General features: G+C 41.7%; 1 protein-coding gene across 2 annotated transcripts in view; it reads right to left on the bottom strand.

The window, feature by feature from the left end:
- Positions 1 to 23,010: 23,010 nt before the first annotated feature.
- Positions 23,011 to 26,477, bottom strand: part of LOC311023767 (major histocompatibility complex class I-related gene protein-like) — a 64,250-nt gene continuing 60,783 nt past the window's right edge. The window contains exon 6 of one of the 2 annotated variants that reach the window (XM_084025808.1): positions 23,011 to 25,061. In XM_084025808.1, coding sequence (XP_083881934.1) covers positions 25,045 to 25,061 — 17 coding nt within the window. In that variant the 3' untranslated portion in view covers positions 23,011 to 25,044. The remainder of the gene's footprint in view (positions 25,062 to 26,477) is intronic. The other variant, XM_084025807.1, reaches the window with a different exon arrangement.

The raw sequence follows: 26,477 nt of genomic DNA, 5'->3' as shown, positions 1-26,477 counted from the left end.
CTGGCCTGTATTCTATTATCGGACAGTCACATTGGCCGGGGCAAGTGTCGACAGGCAGCATTATTTCCACCCTTCCCATTCATTCAGTCAGGTTCGCGTCGCGAAGATTTTGGCTGAGGCTATATTAAAGGATTTACGGAATGCCCTAACCCTGCACCGACGTCGAAGTGCTTCCAGTTGTTATTCCGCCATACTATATAGTTATCCTTGTTATCCGCTTAGAAAAATTGGCATGTTTCATTTTGTGTAACCAAACTTGGGTCGTGTAACTACTCACGTAACCGTATTTAAATAGGGACAACGTGGAAGTGCTTGGTCGCTTCTAACTTCACCCCCCTTTGGATCCTCAGGAAGATACTGTGACAAGCTACATGCTAGCAAATTAGCGCTGCGCGGAGTGCGCGCAAGAGCCATTGAGTGCACGCACAGAGGAGAGTGTGCATCTACTGCCAAAATACAAAACTGTTTTAAAGAGAGAAAAAACTCAAATTAGGGTAAAAAAGGACTGGACAGAAGAAGCTGTGGACTGTCTAAGGGACTGTTATGAGAGCACGGATTGGGAAATGTTTAAACAGTCCTGTGGTGATGACTTGGACGAGCTGGCTGATGTAGTGTGTTCATATACTGCCTTCTGTAGAGACACAATTATACCATACAAGTTGGTGAAAATATTTCCAAACAATAAACCATGGGTGAATAGTTCTGTTAAATCTAATGTGCAGAAAAAGAGGCTTGCTTTTAAGAGCGGATCAGTCTCTGAGTTACATGTGGCGACTAAAGAGCTGAAAATTGAAATTTGTAAAGCAAAACAGAAATATAAGACTGATTTGGAGAATAAAATGGCTGCCAATAATTTGGGCTCAGCATGGTCTAGCATGAAAACCATAACGGGCCTCCAGAATCAGAGACACAGCAACCGTCTCTCTCTAGTGGACTTTAAGTCGGACACTGAGTTTGCTGATGCTCTTAATTGCTTTTATAGTCGTTTTGATACCCTTGATTTTAGCCATGAAGTTCAGGAGCTTGGTTTGAAACTAAAAGAAAAACAGCACTTTCAACTATCGCAAAATAATATTCTAAAGGTTTTTAACTCGACAAAGGTCAACAAAAGTACAGGCCCTGACAATATATGTGGCCAACTACTTAAATCCTGTGCAAAAGAGCTGAGCTCCATATTTCACTACATTTTTAATACATCCTTGCAGACACAGCATGTTCCTAAAGTCTGGAAGGATGCTGTTATAGTCCCCGTCCCTAAATCGAGTGGTCCAAAAACCCTTAATGATTTTAGACCGGTGGCTCTTACATCAATTATAATGAAGCATTTTGAGAAGTTGGTAAGGTTAGAAATCATACAAAAAACTGAGCATTTACTTGACCCCATGCAGTTTGCCTACAGGCCACATAGGGGTGTAGAGGATGCCACTGTCACTTTGCTCCACTTGCTTTTTAAACACCTGGAGGGAAGTGGGTCTCATGCTCGACTCCTTTTCGTGGACTTCTCATCAGCTTTTAACACAATCCAACCACACATCCTGGCGAGCCGGCTTTTAGAACAATTCAACCTAGGTTTTAATCTTGTGGGCTGGATTGTGGATTTTTTAACTGAAAGGACACAGAGAGTCAGGGTTAATGGAGTACTTTCCAGCCAACTTTGCTCCTCTACTGGTTCACCACAGGGATGTGTGCTGTCACCCTTACTTTTCATCCTGTACACCAACATGTGTCAAAGTAAATATGCAAACAGGACCATAATCAAGTATGCAGATGACTCTGTTATTGTTAGTCTCCTCCAGAAAAATGAGACTGGTCATGGCCCAATAATAGAGGATTTTGTGAAGTGGTGTGAGGAGTCACATCTTCAACTAAACATACTCAAAACAAAAGATATGATCGTTGATTTTAGAAAACATGCTTCCCCTAACGATGTCACAACAATAAAAACACAACCGGTGCAATATGTGGATTCATACAAATACCTTGGAACAATAATTGATTTTAAACTGAATTTTGAAGAAAACTGTATTGCTGTGTGTAAAAAGGGACACCAGCGTCTTCACTGTCTGAGGAAACTGTTCTTTTTCCAGGTGGATAAAACCATAATGACCTTGTTTTATCGTGCTTTTATCGAATCTATTGTATCCTTTTCTTTGGTTTCATGGTTTGGAAGTCTCTCTATTAAGAACAGGAACTCACTCAATCAGGTGGTGAAATGGTCCAGTAAGTTAATTGGTGAATCTCAGCCGAACCCGGCCTCCCTGTACACTAGACAGGTACAGCGGATAACCGAGTCTATTTTAAATCACCGTTTGCACCCTTTGCACAAAGAGTTTCAGCTACTCCCTTCTGGAAAAAGGTTTTTAGTTCCAAGGTTTAAAACCAAGCGTTTTAAAAACAGCTTTGTTCCAGCTGCAATCACGCTGAAGAACAAGCTGTAGAACAAGCTGTAGAAACTGCTATATTTGCACAACATTAATTTTGTATGTGTTATTTATTTATTTGTTGATTTTTTAGATCAATTTATCAGGGTTTTATTATATTTTAATTATGTTGGTCAGTTTTAAGTGTCCAAATTTGGATTAGCACTGGAGCACTTTAATTGTTTTATCCACTGTACGTAACTGTCCTATTTTTGTTTGTGTGCATGTGTTGTCCTAACTGTGTGACGGAAGCCCACTTTTAAACTGCAACACAAGTTTACCTACGGGTACGAATAAAGTAACCTGAACCTGAACCTGAACCTGAGGGAGGTATGTATCACCTCGTCTAAGATCAGAGCAGAACATAGTTCAGTATGGAAATGCGGTGGTGTTTTCCTTTAAGTAAGAAGTTTTCATGCCTAAAACACATCATCCAAGTTGACAATTTAAAAAGTTGAATTGAATGTTCATATGTGCCGTTTTTCATTGACAAACAAACAACTGTTGTTAGAATGAGGACATGTTGCAAAATAAATAAATAAAAAAGATTTATAAGAGGAATATCAGAGGCCCAAACATTGAACTCTGGGGGACTCCACGTATGATCATCACTGGCAACAGCACAGTGCTGATCCAAATAATGATCATCAATCAGTATCAGAATTTGCTTTTTCAAAGCTGTTGTTTGCTAATTCCTAGAGGACTGAATGTGTAAAACTATATAGTATTTCAAAAGAAAATAGAGAGAAAGACAGAGAGGAATCAGGGTGCATGCTAGTTACTAACTGTGAAAATACACACTGATGGAGCCTGTTTTCTCCACCAGCATTATATGATGTGAAGTAATCAGCCCATTTAGGAAGTTATGAAGTAACGCAAGCTTTCTGAAAATCTCCAGTATGATGTGTGAAGATGGAGACATCACTGAGTGAGGCAGTTTTGGGCAAGTTACTTCAAAAGCGTAAGGCATTATTTATTACTTGTTACTGTCATTTCAAAGTAATTAGTTACATTACAATATTACTGTCTTTGAATTGTAAGGCATTACACTACTTTTACATTACTTTTGCATTACTTTTCGCCAAAATAAAAGGACATTTTTGTTCTCAATAGATCTTCTTGTGTTCAATGCAGCTCATTACACAGCAGGATGTGATGTTTTTCGCTTCAAAATAAAAGAACGAAAAACGGAAAATGACTCGTATCCCGTTATTCGTTTAAAAAACGGAAAACGAGAAACGGAAAACGACTCGTTAACTGATATTAGATATTGTGTTCATGAATGTGATTCGGGGATGAAATAACAGGGCCATTTTTCATTCCAGATTTGCCGTTCGTCTTTTTAATGACCCGGAAGGTGCTGTGTTATGCTGCGAAATTACTTGAAAGCCTACCTGAGACATTTAGGGGAGCTCTAAAACACTGTTCATTAACGCTCTGACAGCGTCTGACGCTCGCGTTTTGAAGTAAACCTATTGTTTTAAACTCGCACCAAAAGCGTTATGACGCAGACATAAAAGCGGTTCAAAACCGACGGGGAGAATTGGAGCCTCCGCCTCGCCATTGCCCCTCAGCTGTTGATCCTCGGTGTGCCGGGTCGGCTGCGCTCTGACCGACCGGGAGCCGCTCCGTGAGTCGGTGTCCAGCTCATGGAGCCTGCTAACAACAGCGCTTAATTAACATAGTGTAAAGTTACACGGACCGGCTTTCACACTTTTCCAAAAGTGGAGCGTATGCCCATCTCGCGATCGCGAATGTAGAGTCAATTGATTTCGGGTTTAAAATGCATTGTAACGCGCGTTACTAAGATTTGTACCGAGTAAAATATTACCAGTTTTTTTTTTGTAATGCCTTACATTACCGCGTTACAGCAAAACGTAATGCATTACAGTAATGCATTACTTTTGTAACGTGTTACTCCCAACACTGGAGTGAGGAGAGAGAGAAAACTGCCAAGTGACCTTCTTACTAATAAAACAGTTTGTTACAAGAGTTGTAGTCCTGAGCCTATTTGGCCACATTGTTTAGATCAATCACAACAGTTTATTCTCACTGGTAAAAGTTGCCTTTTGAATGAGTTATGCAACAAATATTTTAAAAATGAAATTTTTTTTTAATTCTCACTTGCTACTGCAATTCTATCGCAAAACAACACCTAAAACATGCATCGCAACTTTTTAAAGTAGTTGCCGTGAAATCAGACATGTACACTATATTGCCAAAAGTATTGGCTCACCTGCCTTGACTCACATATGAACTTAAGTGACATCCCATTCTTAATCCATAGGGTTTAATATGATGTCGGTCCACCCTTTGCAGCTATAACAGCTTCAACTCTTCTGGAAGGCTTTCCACAAGGTTTAGGAGTGTGTTTATGGGACTTTTTGACCATTCTTCCAGAAGTGTATTTGTGAGGTCACACACTGATGTTGGAGGGAAGGCCTGGATCTCAGTCTCCACTCTGATTCATCCCAAAGGTGTTCTATCGGGTTGAGGTCAGGACTCTGTGCAGACCAGTCAAGTTCATCCACACCAAACTCTCTCATCCATGTCTTTATGGACCTTGCTTTGTGCACTGGTGCACAGTCATGTTGGAACAGGAAGAGGTCATCCCCAAACTGTTCCACAAAGTTGGGAGCATGGAATTGTCCAACATCTCTTGGTATGCTGAAGCATTCAGAGTTCCTTTCACTGGAACTAAGGGGCCAAGCCCAGCTCCTGAAAAACAACCCCACACCATAATCCCCCTCCACCAAACTTTACACGTGGCACGATGCTGTCAGACAAGTACCGTTGTCCTGGCAACCACCAAACCCAGACTCGTATATCAGATTGCCAGATGGAGAAGCGTGATTGGTCCCTCCAGAGAATGTCTCCACTGCTCTAGAGTCCAGTGGGGGCGTGCTGGGTTGCAAAATGAGAATTTTCGAAAGTGGAAACTTTCCATTGGAATTTATGGGAATAAACAGGAATAAACTGGGAATTTTTTAATTGATGGTTGGCTCTTCAATGGGGACTGAAATATAGCTGAGGAAAGTTATTTTGTTGCATAATCTTGACTAAAACAAACAGATGCCATTCAAATACACTTGAATATCCATGCCATTCCTCAACCACATGCACAGAGCACACTGCTTAGTGCATGGCTATTGAGACCACACCCCCTACTGGCACTGTGCATGCCTCCATCACATGTACAGAAGATCACTAGAAGACTGGACCACACTTTTGAGCCTGAAGCACAAAGACTTGAAGGCACACATTTGAGCTTCTGGACTAAACGAAGTGCAGTAAGTTTTGATGCTATATGGGGAAATATATTTATTAAAGCTCTAGTCTACGATTTGAAAGGTTTGAAAAAAGCCCCCCCCCCCCCCCCCCCCACACACACACACACACCCCTCCCCTCTGTGCTCCTCCGAGCTCGTATCGTTCTCCCCTCGCAGCCTCCCACCTCCCTCTTATTTTATGAAAATAGTTCAGCGAAATTTGTTTCTGAAAACATTTTAGAAGAGAAATAAGCTATGCAGTTGCTGAATCTGTCTTTATTTTAGATCGACAACGCTCAGTTTAAAAGATTTTCGAGAGCTTGTGGGTGGCAGCCCTCCGTCTCTCGAAATTCGCCGCTCCGCGACGGCATTGCACGGCTTCTTACATTGACAATGAAGTGGAACATTCCATTCCATTTTTGGAATGGAATGGAATGTTCCACTTCACCCATGAAGCAACTAATTAAAACATGTTCTGTTCAACTTTCAAATAAATCTGTTGAAATATCTGTTGAAAACATTTTGTATGGATTTTTTCTTATGACTTCTGTTCATATTTATGCTTTGATATAATATATTCCCAGTTAGTTCCCCTAAATTCCCATTAATTCCCATAATTCCCATTATTCCCATGGCAAGTTTCCAAATATGGAATATTTCCAAAATTCCCAAGCTTAAGTTCCCGTGGAAATTTACCGGAAACTTTCCGAAAATTTACCGGGAATTTTCCGCCCCTTTGCAACCCTAGCTTTACACCACTGCATAGGACGCTTTGCATTGCACTTGCTGATGTATGGCTTGGATGCAGCTGATAGCCATGGAAACCCGTTCTATGAAGTTCTCTATACTGTTCTTGAGCTAATCTGAAGGCCACATGAAGTTTGGAGGTCTGTAGTGATTGACTCTGCAGAAAGTTGGTGACCTCTGCACACTATGTGCCTCAGCATCCGCTGACCCCGCTCCGTCATTTTACGTGGTCTACCACTTCTTGGCTGAGTTGCTGTCGTTCCCAATCACTTCCACTTTGTTCTAATCCCACTGACAGTTGACTGGAATATTTAGGAGTGAGGACATTTCATGACTGGACTTGTTGCACAGGTGGCATCCTATCACAGTACCACGCTGGAATTCACTGAGCTCCTGAGAGCGACCCATTCTTTCACACATGTTTGTAGGAACAGTCTGCATGCCTAGGTGCTGCTTTTATACACCCGTGGCCATGGAAGTGATGGAACACCTGATATTTATATTATTTGGATGGGTGAGTGGATACTCTTGGCAATATAGTGTATGTCCACAAAGATCCCAAAACAAAGCCTGGATACTCAATTGGATAATGTTGCTTTGTTTGCTGAAAGGAAGGTGAGCTCGTTTTGTGTCAGAATTCACTTGTGTTCCGTCTTTGTGCTCAAACAGGTTTTCTGACATTCATTCCCTTACCAGAAGAATGAGGAAGTCTTAAATGTCTTTGTGGGTAATTTTTCCAGCTGTAATGTTAGTCTGCTCCTTTTTTTCTCGATTTCTTGGTTCTTAATATTTTGCTTATGCCTTTTCAGAGTTCTCATGTGATAAATATCTTTTGTCAAAGTGCAGTTGATAAACAATTGGCTCCAAACCAGGGGAGATTGAAGCCACCTGGGTGGACTAATTCCAGAGATACTCCCTGATTGGCCATAGAGAGGAGGTAATGGGGAGGAAATGGTCATGGAAGACAGCAAACTGGATGCTATGTGGTTGTCACTCTCCAGGGGTCTGTACTACGAAGCGAGTTCAACATACCCAGGGTATCTTTCAGAGATCCAGCTTAAGTAACCCTAACAAAGGCAATCGGAGATAAGCGGTCACACGAAGCTGGTTATCAACTCGTTAACTCAACCCAGGGTTTACCTGTCCAGCTATGAGCGCGTGCACATGAAAGAGGCGGCGTTTGCAGCATTTGACCAATCACATGCATGGATCAGTCTACAGGAGCGGCGTATTTCACGTACGAGGAGCGAACCATAATCTTACAGAAATACGAAGAAGTTAAACATATAATGCAGGCAAAAGGCAACAGTTTCATCTGCTAAATGCAGGAAGGACAGCTGGCAAAAACTGGCCGACTGTGTGAATGCGGAAGTCGTATTAATAGTATTAGTAGTAGTATAATATGACTGCCCCATCATAAGGACACTAGTAGATCTGACTGATTTGAGCACAACAGTAACTTCGCTGATAGCTTAGTGGTAGAGTTACCGCCCTCTGTTACGAGGCTTCTTGCAGCGGCCCCGGTTCGACTCCACCCTTCGGCTGTCTTTTAAATCATGTCGTCACTCTTTCTTTAGTCCCTTTAACTCTTATGATGTCCTTCAGCAATAAAAGGCCAAACATATAACTTTAAAATAATGAATGTGTTTCTTGGATGTATTCTTATAACGTGGTTTATAACAATATCAGCCTCATTCTTTCAGCTGCAATCCCAGCGGTGTAAAACGGACTTGGGAACAAATCAAACAAATATAAAAACATAATTCAAAGTGGTAAGTAGGCTGTACGCTGACTAAGAAAAGTATTTCCCTCCGATGAGAATCTGTATCTCTCATATAAAACATTGTCAGGGACAGAAAAAGGGTTTTGCCGGTCTCTGTACACTCTATAGTTCTCCTACGAGACCCTCTCACAATCCACCAAGCTTCTTTTTTTATATATCCGTGCACCAAGACAGCTGATTGGTCAGTAGGCGGTGTGTTTCTACACGTTGATCTCTTATCAGGAACATAACCTGCTCCGGAGCAGGTTAGCTCCACAGCGTAAGTTACCATGGCGATCTACCCCGGTAAGAAGTGAACCAGCGTCGTAGGACGGAAAACCCAGAGTTAACGCGTAAGTTACCTCGCTAAGCACAAATCCTGCTTCGTAGTACAGGCCCCAGGCCAGCATGTTATGTGTTGGAAGGGCTTTTTCTTGTGCTGGTAAGAAAACTGGTATGCAGATGTCCCTCAGTGATAAACCTAATGAAATGGTAGATGTCTCTCTATTTTTTCTGTCTCATCTGCCTTTTTCAAGCAACTATACTCAAGTACAACAATGTGTGTCGCACATATACAGGTGTGTGCATATACAGTATATATATATACACTGTATATATATAATATGCGTAAGTTAATAGTCATATAATATGACTGCCCCATAATAAGAGCACTACTTTTTTTTTTTATCCGTACACAGAGCTCCATGGGATCTTCTACAAATGCTGATGCCATTTACGTTGATCTCTTATCAGTAACATAACCTGCTCCGGAGCAGGTAAAAGCACTTTGAAATGTTGCTGTCTTCATGACAAAAGTTGAGAAACCCCCCCTGAATAAAGAATATTAAAGGTTGTATCAGCGATTCTGGGCCGAAACATAAATGATCACATTCATCTGTTTTTACCTCACGATCCGCTAGCTGCCCGCCCCATAAGCAGGCCGTCAAAAAAACGCTTCTCTCTAGGCAGCCCTAGGCTCCGAGATCGCACACAAAAACAAATGGTACTACCAACACCTCAAAAGCAAAATAAACAGTGTTCCAACCAATCACGTCCATGAAAATGCGCGTCCATGATCATTTTCAAAACACGGGAGGGAGGGGCTAGCTGGCTCTGTTTGTTTTGGATCTCGCAACGGAAGTGAGGGCAACCAGAATCGCTGATACAACCTTTAAGACATAACCGCCCCCCCCCCCCCCCCCGCCCCCCCCATTTTCCATTCCATAAATTCCATAAATACTAAATGGTCCCTAACTAGTAGCTGTGGTATATTTTATTTCCATCTCTTTTAAACAATTCAAACTCATTGTCAGTGAAAGAGGACTCAGTTCTGTTTCTGGTCCACTTCATTCCTTGTTCTGTTCACATTATAGTTCCTACTTTTATCACTCTGCTGGTCAATTACATTATGTTACAGTTTTATCCTATCGTTTTAGGCAATTTACCTAAACCATGTTCACATTCCCTAAACACTTCACACAGTGAGCATACCAGTAGACCATGTGAACCAAACTGTGGTTACTTGCCCCTATGCTCAGATACAAATGCTGGCAATGACGCCTTCTTCCAAATTTCATGGATACCTGCCCCAGTCAATGTTCACTACCGGCAAAACGCTGTGGAACTACAGCATATTTTACCAATGTTTAGATACTCTGTTCAAAACAGTAAACTTTCTGTTCAAAACCTAACAGTAATTTAGATCACTGTAGATGGAAAGATGCTGCATTTGGACAGACAAATGAAGTTACATGTTTGAATAAGAAAAAATATTTAGTTTATAGTTTATTTATTTTATTTTACAGTAATTTAGATTTTTTTCCCCCTGTGCACCATAGTTCTTGGTGAATTGGCATGGAATTACTTTTTTTACGTAAAAGCAACACTACATACAATGATCTGTACAAAACACAGAGGATAAGTTTTGCAATGCAAAACACCTGGTGGTCATTTCAGCTAAAGACCTACTCAGCTAAAGACCTACTCAGGTGTTTTACATGTAATTTGTGCCTCGTTGAAAAAGGGCCTTCTTTGGCATTTGCTTTGGACTTCTTTACGTAGTTGGTATAGGAAAATGGATGCAGCAAGAGCAAGAGCAAGAGGCAGAGGCAGAGGAAGAGGAAGAGGTGGAGGTGAAGGTGAAGGTGAAGGTGGAGGTGAAGGTGAAGGTGAAGGTGGAGGTGGAGGTGAAGGTGGAGTAGGAGGAAGAGGTAGAGGAAGAGGAAGAGGTAGAGGAAGAGGGAGAGGTAGAGGAAGAGGGAGAGGGAGAGGAGCAGCAGCAGCAAGGACAGTTGTATCTGATGAAATCAGAGCAACTGTCATCGACCATGTAATCAATCATGGTCTGTCCATGAGGGAAGCTGGTCTGAGGGTTCAGCCGAACTTGCCAAGATCAACGGTGGCATCAATCGTGAGGGTTTTCACACAAACTAACAGGTACTATACAGTATTTACAGCATTCTGACTGATGTGTTTGTAACAGTAGTAATGTGATGTGAGAAGTCTCCAAAACTCTCCTGACGTATCAGTGCATTTGTGTCTGACTCACTATTGTAGGACCCAACGGTTGCCCCACTCAGGTGGAAGGGGAAGAAAATTCACTTTGCCACAAGAAAATGCAATAGTGCAAATGGTTATTGCTAACAATAGTATAAGGCTAAGAGAAATTTGTGCAAACATCATCGCAGACATTGGTGTATTTGCCAACATTGAGAATGTTGGCACCGCGACCATCGCCAGAGTGCTGAAAAAGCACCAAATTCGAATGAAGCAGCTTTACACTGTCCCCTTCGAGAGGAACTCTGAGCGGATAAAGGAACTCCGGTACCAATACGTCCAGGTAAGACTGAACACAGGACACACTGTCATGTTGATTGTGATTTTGCACAAAACTGTAAGCTATGCCATTTTTGTCTTATGGTATCTTGTGTATTCTCTAATTTCCTGAAGAGAGCCATGGAACTTGAAGCCAGTGAGAATGAACATGCGTTCATCTTTGTGGATGAGGCTGGCTTCAACCTGGCAAAAACACGTCGCCGTGGAAGGAACCTGATTGGGAAAAGGGCCACGATAGATGTTCCAGGCCAGAGGGGTGCGAACATCACCATGTGCGCAGCAATTTCGAACGATGGACTGCAGCTGCAGAAGGCCGGCATAGGCCCATACAACACCGAACGCCTAATTGCCTTCATAGATGAGCTTTACGAAAGGCTCACAGCAAGAGAGGTAGACAGGCAGAATCTACCAACGTATGTAATTGTATGGGACAATGTGGCCTTTCACCACTCCCGGCAAGTCACAGGGTGGTTTGCGGCGCATCCTAGGATGATGTCACTTTTCCTTCCGCCTTACTCTCCTTTCCTCAACCCCATCGAGGAATTCTTTTCGGCGTGGAGATGGAAGGTCTATGACCACCGCCCTCAGGACCAGATGTCCCTATTAGAGGCAATGGCTGCTGGGTGTATGGACATAGCCCCAGAAGATATCCAGGCCTGGATAAGGCATTCCAAAAGATTTTATCCACGTTGTATGGCAAGAGAAACCATACGTTGCGACGTAGATGAAAATGTGTGGCCAAATGCGGAGGATAGGAGGGATTAGCCCAATTCTGCGCCACTGTTGGGCTACTGTAATATACAGTATGTGCAGGTTTTGTGCATTGCATTTTTTGTTAGAACACATTTTTTGACTTTGTAATGTATTTTCTGTTTTGTGTAACACTTGCACTGTGACAAAATCTCCAAAAAGTAAAGCACAGTGAAAAAAACTGTTGTGTTTGTGATTTGTTTCTGGATCATATATTACGTACTTACTGTATGTAATTTGCATTACAAAAACTGAAAATTGTTATTCTCAGTTTCTCATAAAACACTTACAGTATTTACTGTATTTACAATTACAGTACATTTACCACACTCAATTGTGACATCTTTTGTGGGAGGTAAACCGACATATGAACACTGTCAGCAGATACTTGGCTTGGATTGTCATACTGTAATATTACAAACTTTATTACTGTAGTCCAAAGAAGTGTTTGTCTGTGTTTTTTCTCTTTTTTTCAATGCAACACTACAGGAAATATATGCCAAACTGGAGGACACAGCAACATTTTATATATGCAATTGGCAATGCTTCAAGATGTTAGTGTTTTTTAGGTCATAGTGTTCTGAGAGGAAACATGTGTTAAGTTATGGCAGCATTGTTTGTGGTGTGGTTGTTGTAGTGCATTTTGCACCAAAGGTTAACAGATATGCAGAGGTGTGTGTCTCTAAAGCCCACTGTGTTAAGTGATAGGGAAAAGTGACCATAGTATGGGTACATGACCGAAAACGATAGGAAAAAACTGTAAGTGTTGCTTCCACACAGAACTCTAAGCTTTTTCTCATTCAATTCCTCTAAAATATCTACTTTATACTCACGTGAAATCATCTTCTTCAATCAACTGAACTTACATTGGCAAGAAAAAGTATGTGAACCTTTTTAAATTTCATGGTTTTTCAAGATTTGTAGGCATCATTGGAACTGGCTAACATCTCATGTTCATGAGTCTAAAACATTGAACAAGCAGGGTATCTACGGCAGGACACCACCAAGGAAGCCATTGCTTACTGCAAAGAACATTGCTGCACCCAGAAGTTTGCAAAAGAGCACATTGACACTCCACAGCGGTATTGGCAAAATGTTTTGTGGACTGATGAAACTAAGATTGAACTATTTGGACAAAACACAGCACTACATATGGCGTAGAAAGGGCACGGCATATCATCATGAAAACATCCCAAACATAAGGGCCTGGTCAGCTTGGACTCATTGAGGGGAAGATGAATTCCAAAGTATATCAGACAATTCTTCAGGATAATGTGAGAATGTCTGTACATCAGCTGAAACTGTGTACAAGGTGGGTGATGCAACAGGACAATGACCAAAAACACCGGAGCAAATCCACAACAGAATGGCTTCAGAAAAACAAAATCCACCTTTTGGAGTGGCCAAGTAAGAGCCCAGACCTCAACCCAATAGAGATGCTAGGATTGACTTGAAGAGGGCCAATCACATGAGACGTCCAAAGAATGTGACTCAGCTAAACCAGTTCTGCCAGGAAGAATGGGCTAAAAAAATACTCAAGTGCTGGTTGAGGTTATTGCTGCCAAGGGACAGTCAACCAGTTATTCATTCTAAGGGTTCACTTACTTTTCCACTGCCATTTTGAATGTTGAATGTGTGTGTTCAATAAAGACATGAAAGATCAGATTTATTTTGTGTTATTATTTTAGACACATATTTGTCAATACCCTTGACTTAGATGAAAATAAGATCAACTTGTAAAACTATAATACTAAACATTAATATCTGTCAAGTTGTACGGTTTCGTTTTGGTTTTTGGTGAGTTTTTCAGTTTTGTTTGGTTGGTTTTAAGCACTGTGTTTTTTTTCCCCAACTTGAAAAGTATGTGACACTGAAGGAGTTCTGAAGGCACAGGGTTTCACTCAAGGATTGGACAGACAACAGTTGTTTCCGTTTTTGGTCATTCCTCTTTTTTTTCTTTTTATTTAGAATACAGAGCACAAGTCCATAGGGTTGCAATTGTTAACAGTTAGCACCAGGAACCACTTTCTTTTGTCCTCTTAGTCCTATTAGTTTCTAGGTCCTTAGGTAAAAAAACCTAAGACAAACAGACATGAAGATAGACAGAGCAGTAGTTAGTTGCCACTTAAATAAATGTGCAAAATGCAATAAATGTGCAAAATGCAAATACATGAATGAAATGTGCAAATATGCTTCCAATAAATATTTACCAAATTTGCCATGTTACAACACTAGGAAAATAAATATTAGCAATATTTCATTTAAGATTTGTAGAAAAATAGTAATCCGTACAAAGTGAGTATACATTAAATTGACCAGAAACTACCCAAATTCAATGAACATGAGCAACCCCACTATGAAATATGAAGCGCCCGTGCCCGACTGGAGATGCGTGGTTAATAGAGTTACAGCCATTTCGCTAAAACCACAATTAATAGACTGCAAAGTCTCAGATGCAATGTGCCCAGGCCATTAAGCTTTTCGTTCCGTTTTTAACCAACATTAAAACACTACAATGGTGACAATCAGTGCAAACGCCAAGCTCCAAACATGCCGACCGTATACGCCATAAATCAAAACAAACGAGACAAGCGCTTACCGGCAGCCTCTCCAATTTTCAGTGTTACGTTTCCGCACAGCACTTCTTCCAAACTGAGAGCAAGCACAGTTGGATTTCCGTGTTACTCTCACCAGTGTCTCTTACCAACTAAACGCCAACCAGATAAATAAGCACCTGAGAGCTGAATCTGCAGCACAACCAAATCAGTAGAACAGCGAACAGCTGACCCTCGCGGACAGCTGACACTCGCGCTTCTCTTAATCAACTCGCATTTACCGCGGCTAACACACCACCTATTCTTTCTATTTTTTAATTCTTCTCCCGTGCATTTTTCCTGTGAATTCAAAACAAACCGCTGCAGACCTAGTCTGACGCGACAATATCACATAATTGAAATGATGTTACACTAATATATTACATGATTTATAGTTTAATGTATGATATAGGTAGGTAATGCACCAAGAAGCAATACCATTTTTGTCATAACGGCTGTGATGTCATCTGTTGCCATGCAGAACTCGGCAGTAAAGGTTTTGTTTTTGAGGTATTTTGGTCTTCATGATGGTAATGTCGACAGGTCTGTGAGGATATTTGTTTTCTTGCACTTCAGTTAACCTTTGAAGGTCACAGAAGGTTAGCAGTGAATGATATGACTTTAAAAATACAATAAAAACCAAAAGCCACGTACATTTTGTTTTATTTTTTATAAAGTACATATTTGTGGTGTTTTATACTGTAGGTATAAGCACATTGAGTGAGGCTGATTTAGGAGAGAGAACAGAACGCAGAACTGGAGAATTTCCTGACGGTTGTATTGTCATCAGTTGGCAGGTGGATTTCAGTGCTACAGGTTTTTACTGAGGGGGAAACCAAAGCAAAACACCTGTAGCCTGAAGACTAGCTGAGTGGATCTGCAAAGTGAATCCTCACACACACAAACACAGACTGAGAAATTGGAAATAGCAGGAATCATTACATTTTCTATTTTACATGAATAAGCCTAATATGCCTCCATCAGAAAAAAGTTACATTTTCTGTTAAGACCTTTCTCCTTCGAGGAAGCAGCAAACCATATGAGATAGGGGATGCGAAATGTTTTCACAAACAAACTAAATCATGCCATTTGTTTTCTTGTTGTATGAAAGGTCAGAGACACATCCCGTTAGTCTCTGTTATGGCAGTGAATCCTGAATATTTAGCTAATACTGGAATCACAACAGGACACAGAATTTTGGAATATTTTGCAATTTATTGAAAAGCAACACAAAAGTACAACAAGGTGTGAAATAACACCAGAAGAGATTTTGAGCATCGCTGTTCAATTTCTACAAAACTAAGAAAGAAAACGTCCCCTATCCTAAATTGCTACCACAAAATATTTTAAAGAACATTTCAATCAGTTTGCCTCAAAGCTTCAAGCAACCCTTTTAGGACTCAGTTAAATTTAAAGCGAAATTATTTTAAAACATCAAAAGATATCATGAAACAAAAATTATACTCTTGATTAAGAAAAACCGAAATAAATTATTTGCTGCTGCCCGCTTAGAATCAAAACAAGATCTTTAGTTTTCAAACATATACAAGCAAAATATTTAGACAACTGGAAAATAAATGCTTACATCTATAGTTTGTGTATGTGTGTATCAGTGTTTGTGAAATTTCATGTTGTGAAAAACAAAACTCCACCATCCATTTCCTCTCCAGCTCATCCTGCTGAGTCACAGGGGAATAAGAGTAAATAAGTGTTGAGTGAAAAAACTACTCAGGTACTTGCTTAAGTTTTGTATTTATCGGACTAATTGTTGCGAAGATACGCAACACTTCCTGTTTTGACTCCAATCTACAGGAAGTTGTTCCTTTGGACGTATTTTTGAAAAGATCAAAATTCCATTCGATAACTTAAGATCAGGGCCATCCAGAGATTATGTGTTCCATGTTTCGTGATGTTCGGACTCTCTGTTAAGGAGGAGTTCGAAAAAGTAAGCTTAGCATATTTCGCAAAAATCAATGAAGACGCCTAAGATCACGACTCGATTAGCGAGGCATCATCATCAAGTTTGTTGGCTCCAGGTAGGCTAAATAATGAGCTAAAGTGACTTTGCAATTTGATTAGCGTTTGTTGTTGTAATCGGCTCGGTTCCAGGTAATGTAATGTTACACTCTTATGTTGATATACAGGTCCGTCTGCCCTATTCTCTACCTGCCCCTCAGTTACAGCGAGAGCTGCAACGGTGACTCCATTCACAAAGGCTAAGGAGACTGCTTTGCCTCGCCACAGAGCCGAGGAGTGTCACAGGGCTGTGAGCGCTGTTGGGACCTCACTAGAAGGACTACACAATGCGGCCTACAGAAGCCTACACATGTGGCCAGGACAAAGGGACAAAGGGGAATAAAAACTACACCGCCATTTTAGTTTCACATCTCACCCAGGTGAGAGATGCGACACCTCACAACCAGTGCCTATTGGCTGACATCTTCAGGGAACCCCAGGGGGTCCCCTGGAGCGGCCTGAGCTTTATAAACCGAAGCCGCCCGGAGAACACTCTCTTATTCACTCTTACTCCGACTCCTACTCTGGCCTCTTCCTACAACCGACGCAACACCACGTTGCAACGGGAGGCGACCCCCTCCCGCAGCGCACCGCTGCAACAAGAGGAACCAAGCCGGTTCCTGCCTTCCAGCTACCAGACGCTGTCTGAAGTAAGCTGACTAAATCGCCAAGCCGCGATTATATCGCCGCTCGTGGAAGGAGGAAACACCAACTGTTTTCTTTATTTGAGTTTGATCAACGAGAGGAAACCCGCTCCGCTCTCGTCTGGACGAAGCCGACTCATCACGTCCCCCGCTGACGCCGGGGACTCACGAACCACCGCCGTCACGGAACGCCGTCATCGTCTTACGCAACGATACCAGTAATAGGCTATCAGTCTGGGCAGAGACACAAGTGATAGTGTAGGATATGCTTGTAATTCTTGTTAATGTGTTTTAAGTTCTGATCGCGGACCGCCGAGTCCGTTGGTTCATGTGCTGCTGTATTTGAATGCTGATCGTGATCGCCGCTGGGTTGATTTCTGTAACAGTGTTTTCGACTAACCTCCGCCATATTCGCGAGCTCAGAAAGCCTCTACTATCAGTTAAAAGACCGGTCTCGCGGAATAAACGCCAGTTCATTCACGCGAGCCCGTGTGATAACGGCACGCTTTCTGTCCCTCCGAATATCGCTCGCGCATCCTCTCTCTCTTTGTTTGTGTCCCGCTAACACACACACACATACACGCCGCACACACGTGTCCTAAGCCAGCTGTTCCCGGCGGGCGCTAGGGACATAGCTACATCTGGTGGCTACATACGGCTATCTCTCTCTCTCTCTCTCTCTCTCTCTCTCTCGCTACTCCGTCAGACCTCAGTGGCTCCGCCCCTGACCGCTGCGAGGAATAGCTCCACCTCTCTCTCTCTCTCGCTACCCCATCGAACCTCAGTGGCTCCGCCCCTGAACGCTGCGAGGAATAGCTCCATCCGGTGGCCGCCCATAGCCATCTCTCTCTCTCTCTCTCTCTCTCTCTCTCGACACGCACGCACGCACACACACACACGCACACGCACGCACACACACACTCCACGTGTGTATCTCCCTTTGTTTAGCTTAGTTTTGTGTGTTAGGTAGTTAGGTAATAAGGCTTTGTTAATTGCAGTGTTATTGATTGTGATCATTATTACTGATTTTAATAAATCTTATTATATTATAACTAGCGGTCTCTTGTGCTTGTTGTGTATATGTCACTGGATAACAGCAGGTTGTGAAGGCTAGTGCTTGAATTTCATGCCTTTTTAATTGTTCGATTGGTTTTGTACTCCTATGCCAATGATCACGATGATTGGCATGTGAGTATAAAACCTTTATATTGAGACTGAATACAGTTTTAGGTTATCTTTTCCCTGATCCCAGGGTGGTGCCCCGTTTATTCATGATTATATCATGATAATATATTAAATATAATTATTAATACCGATAATCATATTGATATTGATAGTTAACTGTTGATAACCAAATCTGCTCCTGCTACAACCCCAACAGCGCATTGTGGTTAAAGGGATGGTACCCTTTACAACAGGTCCACGCCATGGTTTAGGTATATTTTTTTATTGTATAAAATTAGTTATTGAGCATGTGAATGATAGGTCTAGTTAATGACAAAGCAGTTAAGTTCTTAATATTTTATCATCATCATTACTTTTATTATTTTTTCATAACAGGGAGATGACAAGGGCTCTCAATCCCAAAAAATACCCCCCTAACAGAAATTAACTTTGCAACACACTGATACCAGCTTGGTACAGTGTTGAAAAAAGTAACGTGAAGGAGGAGCTGAAAGCAGTAGACCATGTTGCAGTGACTGCTGACCTGTGGAGTAGTGTAGCTCGCCAGATAAAGTAGATATGCTCATGTTCCTTAAAAAGAACTGTTAAAGATGTGTGGTATGGTTCTTGAATGGGTGGTTTGTTTTAGTTTCTAATGTGAAAAATGTAATTTATTTTCACTATTTATTTTTAAGTTATTTATTTTCCCCCCACACACTCTCAAGTTCTCTTACGTTTTATGTTGGAGTTCCTTGATGTTATTGAGAAAAAAATATTCAAAATTCAGAAGTTTTGACTATTTTTTTTATATACAAAATAACGAATTAAAATACCGCACATATACGCAATAAGGTACCGAAAACAGGTACCAATTTGCAGGTACCGAGTATCGGTACCGTATCGGCTCAAATATGAAAGGTAACCATCCCTAAGCCCAATGTAACGGAGTAAAAGTCATGTTTCTTCTTCACAAATACTCAAGTAAAAGTAAAAAGGACGTTGTAATAAAACTGCTCTTACGAGTATAATTCATCGAAAAAGTTACCGAAGTAAATGTAACAGAGTAAATGTAATCGATCACTCCCAACTCTGGATATAGGGTTCCTATTTATGGAGAAAAAGATTCTGCTGTTGAGAAATATCAGTAATCTTAAGGTTTGTTTCGTCACACTGCCAGACGGTACGAGTGTAAATATTAAAGTGGGAATGCACGTACCTGGATTTTGGGTTTGGGTCTACATGTGAATCTACTTCTGTGTTCCTTATATTGATTTAACCAGAAAACCCCAACAGCAGAAGTATTAATGTGCAACTATGCTGGCTTTGTTTGAGATGAACACACAAATCCTCCTCGTTTGCTTTTAGGCAAGGCAAGGTAAGGCAACTTTATTTGTATAGCACATTTCATACACAAGGCAGACTCAAAGTGCTTCACATCATAACATGTCATACAATAAAGTGAAAAAAAATAGAATTAAAAGAAAATAAAGGCACAATTAAAATGCATTACAGAAAGACAAGAAGAATAAAAACATATTTGCAATAATTAAAAACAGTGCAGACATTAAAAGATTTAGCAGAAAGCTATGGTGAACATCAAAGTTTTCAGTCTCGTTTTAAAAGTGGTCGGAGCTGGGGCAAGTCTTACATCTTCAGGAAGTTTATTCCAGCTATTTGTTGCACAGTGACTAAATGATGCTCTCCCGTGATTTGAGTTTACTCTGGGAATCACAAACAGATTGGTCTAGGGTTGCACGGTATACCGGTACTAATTTGGTACCGGGGTACTGAGGCATTTAAAACGGTAATATATTGTATTTGGACGGGACTGGTACTTGCAGTGCCCGCAACAGCGCGGCGAACTCGCCACGTGACGACACCGCGTTGTAACTACAGCTGAGAGGACGAGCAGCGAGCCGCAGCGGAGGAAACAGCTAGCAAGTTAGCGAGCAGCGTGGACTGGAGCAACAAACGGAGCAGGAGGAAAGCTTGGAGAGAGGGACGTTGGAGCAGGGGCGTTGCTAGACATAAAGCTCTACTGGGGCACAGGCCCCCTATTACTAAAATCACAAAAAACATCCTTGAATTCCCGCTGCGTGTATGAAATGTGCTATACAATGTGCTATATAAACTTACCTTGCTTAGCCCATTATTACTGCCACAGCCATACTGCTGCTGCTAAAACTGAAAGGTAAAAAACGTAGCAATATTCATCTCTAATTCATATTTATTTCAACATACATTATGAACATGCTCAACATGTTTTTGTTGATTTTGGAGTATCATTCCCACATTTGTGAATGAAGAACATCAGACTTTTGGGGTTGGGGAAAATCACTGTGACTGTAAATCTTACTTTAATGCTGAGCCATCACTTGGTTTACAAAGTACTATAAATGAAATTGTATTAAAATTAAAAGATAATGGGGTAAACCGTCAGCTATCTAACTCCTATGAAACAACACAGAGTGATCTGTGATTCAGAGCAGCAGGAATGAGGACTGGTGGTGATTATTGAGTGGTAATAGAAATGTGTAACACGTCGTTGTTTGAGTTACTTACTGGAACGACCGCAACACTGTCAGAAACTACGCGCACTGTGCCGCTTCACGCCGGCTACTGCGGGCATCGGGGCGGGCATCGGCATCGGCTGAGCGGGGCAGGTGGGAGAGAGAAGTGGATCATACCGTGACGTGATGGGGGGGGTCTGTTGTATTTTTAAAGTAAACCATATCCTGTCTATGGTTTTTTGACCATGTTTAAGCTTGTCAAACACGGACTTGCGTTTAAAAAACAACATGACTGATGTTTTTTTTTTGCATTTATCTATGCGTGTGCGCCGCGGTGCCCCGGCTAACACTGCCGTGCACGGACGGAATGTGTGCGCCGGACCCGGACCACAAGGTGCGCGCCTCAGCTTGTATTTTGGGTTAAACTGCGTTGGTTTGAGATTGTGGATGAGAAAGAAAATCCATTATTTTACCGTTATTATCAATATAAATGAATCCACTGCCAAATATAGTAGCTCGTTAAAACTCGAACGGGAGATTTTACTGGGGCACGGCAGATCAATACCGGGGCACGTGCCCCAGTAAAAGAGGTCTAGCGACGCCGATGCGTTGGAGAGGGGGGGAGAGGAGCACGGAGAGGAGACTGGCTGCTGCAACCGTCACCACGCCGCAACTTGTGGACAAACCAGGGTCGCGAAGTGCGATATGGCCGTAATTTAGCTTAAAAACAAATGCGCAAGACGAGGCAGTTAACATCGATGCCCCACTGTGTAAACGGTGTTTAAAAACATGCATGGCTAACGGCGAAAACACCTCTGACTTAAAAGACAAGCACCCAGACCTGCCCACTGAGCTCAGGAAACGACAGGTCATTTACTCATGAAAAAAGCCACATTCAGTGCTAAAAGAAAGCGCCACCCCCCTTCACAAAAAAAATAGAGGTGGTTTATTTATATTATTATATTTTGTATTATATTATTGTATTCATATTTTCACAGTGATTTTTAAACTTTTTGCCATACATGTAGTCATGGGGATTTACAATAAATCTGAAGTGGTCCCTTATTTTTTTTTCCAGAGCTGTAAAATGCATACATGCATTATTTTAAAATTGTGTGCATTAGAAAAGCTTGTCTTTGCGGTATTTTATTTTATTTACTGATTAATATGTTATTGTTCTAAGATTTTCTATTAAAATAAAGTCAGTAATTACATTATTTGCATTATCTTTTTATTTGAAAAAGTATCGAAAAGTACCGAAATACATGTTGGTACCGGTACCAAAATGTTGGTATCGTGACAACACTAGATTGGTCTTAGCAGATCTTAGTGGTCTAGAAGGCTTATGTAGTGGGAGCATATCAGTGATATACTTCGGTCCTAGACCATGTAGTGATTTATATGTGAGCAGGAGGATTTTGAAATCAATCCTCTGACATACAGGGAGCCAATGTAAGGATTTAAGAATTGGTGTAATGTGCTCACATTTTTTGGTCTTTGTAAGAACTCTAGCAGCAGCATTCTGAACAAGCTGTAGCTGCCTGACAATTTTTTTTCGGAAGACCTGCAAGGAGACCATTACAATAGTCTAGCCTACTAGTAATAAAGGCATGTACAAGTTTTTCTAAGTCTTGAGCTGACATGAGTCTTGCTACATTTTTGAGGTGATAGTAGGCCGATTTTGTTACTGATTTGATGTGACTGTCGAAATGTAAATCAGAATCCATGATAACCCCAAGATTTCTGGCTTTGTTTGAGGTTTTCAGGGACAGAGAGTGAAGATGTTGAATTACTTGAAACTAGGGCTGTCAAAGTTAACGCGTTAATAACGCGTTAACGCAACATCCTCTTAACGCCGTTAATTTTTTTAACGCGCGATTAACGCTCGGTATTTAAAAAAAAAACGCGCATTGTATGATTTATGGCCGTCGGTGGCACCTGTAGTCTTGATCCAGAGGGAAGGTGCCTGTCCACAAGCAGCGGTGTTTCCCCGCGTCCCATTCATTGTCTATGTGAAAAGCCGTGCAATGCATTCTGGTGGCGTTGCGGCGAATGTCGAGAGACGGCGCGCGAGTTGGCCGCTCCTCATTTGCCTAAAGTATAAGTCGAATCTACTTTATGCTAATCAGAGGCGCCGGACTCGACTCGCCGCCTCGGGAACGCTCGCGAACGCTCGCAAAAAGTTGTTGTTTAAAGGAGAGCGCCTGTCAATCATCCTCTAGTGGCAGCCCACCAAGCGTGCAATACTGGGAAGCGGCGCGTCCACACGCGTTTAAAATCGATTTGTGAACGGCAAATTCACCTTCAAAAGACTGCCACATGGTTCAGTCGATAAGACCAAAGTCATCTGCGCGTACTGTGGGTATGAAATGAGCTACCATAGAAGCACGTCCAGTCTGAGATATCACTTGCAAGCCAATGCACTTATATCCTAACTGTACTTATCTCCTGTTACACTATCTCCTGTGACATGTTCACTTTAATTGTTTGTGATATATTCTTATAACCCTGTTTTGATCCCATGTTTTGGTAAGGGGATATTTGAAGTGTTAAATAAACATTTTCATAAATCAAGTATATTTGCCCTTATGTTGTTAAAAGTATTAAGAATATGAAAAAAAATACATTAAGGTACATTTAGAAGAAGAAAAAAAAATGTGCCAAAAAATGCGATTAATTTGCGATTAATCGCGAGTTAACTATGGACAAAATGCGATTAATCGCGATTAAAAAAATCAATTTTTTGACAGCCCTACTTGAAACCTCTCTTTTTTAGCACCAAAAACAATTATCTCAGTTTTGTCCTCATGCAGGTAGTAAGACATGTTGGTAATGAAAAGCTTTGCTCCCAGCTTATTTAGGTAAGGTCCGTTTGTCTTAAAAAGATGCCTGCGGTCCCAGAAAAAGCGGAAATTGTCAATAAAATGCATTGGGCGAGCAAGAGATGCAGTTGAGAGCCATTTGTTGAGCCAAAACAGTCTACTGAATGTCTCCGCTCCTCTCCCGGTCGGGGGCAGAGGGCCACTGATGAAAACCTCAGCATTCACAGAGCTGACTGTTTCAAAGAGTTTGTTGAAGTCCTCTCTTAACTCTCTTGATTGTTGTTTTTCAATGTCATTAAATCCAATGTGCAGAATGATATTTTTCACATTTGGGTGTGCAGCCACAATTTCCAGGATTCAGGGGTACTTTGGTGTAATTACTGCTTTTCATATCTTTTACAGAAAAGTCACCCACAATCAGATTTTCAGGCCCTGTCGTTAGCTTTCTCTGTGGCTTTAAGTTAGCAGGTCTTACCCTGCTGCGTGGTGGTGGGGGGTTATCCAGGCAGTCAGAGGGGGATCCATGGTCCTGCAGCAGTGGAGCAAACCTGTTCTTTAGTTGAACAGTTGTTTGCTGGGGAGGTTTCTTGGTAGCTCTCCTCTTCCCAGCTGTCCGCTGCTGTGTCCTACAAGGCAGTGAGGTTAAGGAGGCGCTGTGCCTGGATGGAGATGGTAACGCAGGCCAGCCGGTCAGATCACAGATATCGGGGCGCTGGGTCCTGCCAGATATCCGTTCTCCCATGTCACAGGGAGATGGTCTTCTCTTTAGCTTCGCACCAAGTGTGTTCCAGGGAGGATTATCGCTGGTAGATTTATTACCGTGTACAGGATCCTCCCGTTTCTTCATAGCTTCATTATTGCTACTTAGCTGGGTTCTAGCATGCTCCTGTCCACTGTTTTGAGTCAGTGCTAGAGTGGTGTTGTTCCCACAAAGTCCATTCACTTCTACATCTACTTCTAACCGAATAATTTTTGTTTCCAGCAGTAAAATCTTCTGTAGGAGTTGGGAGGCATCTTCTGCTAATCACCTTTAACAATGTAGCACAGGCTCAGGCTTATCTTGTTTGGTAGGCCTCCTCGCGTAGCTTTGAGGAAGTCGTAAAAATATTGAAAAATGCCTGTTTTATCTAAAAGAAAATATAATCCCACTGGTTTTGTAAGTATCCAGGAGCTGCTGCTCTTTGTTTCTTAGTGAGGAGAAGCAGATAGCAAAAATAGCAGAAAATCGCAGGCAGGGGTGAGAGCAAAGAGGAAAAGTGTCTGCACTGTACGAAAGCCGGAAGCAGAAGAGGAAATTACATTTTTCTAGTGAAACAAAATGATAATTTAATGTCACCTCTTGTGTTTGATCGTTTTTGTCAAATATTTGTCAACTAATTTTCCCAACCTGTATTCTTTGTATTCCATTTGTTGAGCATCTAGAACTAGATTCCCAACCCTGATTCAATGGGTTCATGATGTGGATGATGGAAAAGCGATGAAAAGGTGGTGGCACCGCTCCTTAATCAAGTTCAATACATCGGTAAACCTAAAGAGACAAAAAGAAAACACAGAACTCCAAATCATTGACCATAAATGTTTGGAGAGTTTAACTCCTCAGAGTCACAAAATTACAGAATCATTTAGACCTCAAGTGTTCAAGATGCAGTCACATAAGCAAACATTTTATAAGAATTTTCTGACTATGCTTATGTGGCCAGGGCAGCTGTAAGCCCCTGCCAGCAAATGTGACAACGCCACTCTGGGAATTTCACCCAGAGAATACCAACTTAGCACACAAGTTCTAATACAGAGAAAAGGAGCAAAGATGGGAGTTCCAGTTCAAACAGCTTTTTACTTTTTATTTAGACAGCAGATCAATTGGTGGCTCTAATGAATAAAGATTTTTAAAAGATGAGATCCTGTTAAAAGTCAATTGTTTTATTACAAAAATATACTTCAAAATCCTAAAAGGTTACCAGTGCAGGGGAGAGGGTGTCAGAGAGACCCACAGGAGGGAGTACGTGAAGGGAAAGGGGGAAGGGAGGGGGTCACCACCACCGGGCACCGGAAAGAACAAGCCGCTCACACTGCAAAGCAGAAGACACACAGGTTAGTCATGCATTTTATATGGAGGCGTTTAAAACTCACTTCTACTATAAAAGAGGACACAGCAAAGTTGCATGCAATAGACCCAGAAGGGGGGGGACCCTGCACCCAGTGACCCCCACCTGTACGCCTGTGACAACCCACCTGCACTGGCACTAAACACCACTCAAAAATGTCAATGGTTCAGATATTTATTCACCACAAGCCTTCTCTCCAACACAGTTCAACTAAATTAAATACATAAACCAAAAATAGAACAGTTTAAAGCAAACCAAATAAACATAAGAAAAAGGTGGGCAAGAAAACAGCAGTAGCCAGAGCTCCTCCTTTGCCAGAACCACAATTGGATCACGTGGGGTTCTCCATCATATTCCCATTCCTAGTATGAAAGGCATGTATATTAATCCGTTCAAGGGGGCATATAATATGCAACATCTCCACAGCCACAGTCCATTATCCCAAACTGGACATTTAAATACAATAAAGAAACCGCATACCTGAGGGTTGCAAGTTACGCCAAACAACTTAGGTGCATAGGCTAGCACTAAGTTCACCATATTCCTCTCACTAATGCCGCACTGCGTGGGGGAAGGGAGGAGACGCCACCACTACCTTGCTTTAGCTCTCTTGTTACCGCAAACACCTGCAGACACCAGGGAGGTACCTCATAAAGAAAGAGCTAACAGTATGTATGTGACAGACTACAAAAACTACATACCTTAGTTGAACATTAGCATCCCTAAAGCAATGTGGTGTTGGGAGAGAGCGAAGAAAGCCTGCTGCTGGCTGCTTGCAGATATCTTTGAACAAAGAGCCAAGTGATTGGGTCACCTGGCACTAATCACTGATTGCACGG

This window comes from Eutrigla gurnardus (assembly GCF_963514095.1).
Source record: "Eutrigla gurnardus genome assembly, chromosome: 2".
In the NCBI taxonomy this organism is placed as follows: domain Eukaryota; kingdom Metazoa; phylum Chordata; class Actinopteri; order Perciformes; family Triglidae; genus Eutrigla; species Eutrigla gurnardus.
Note: the sequence above shows the minus strand (reverse complement) of the source record. Positions and strands in the feature narration are given on the sequence as shown.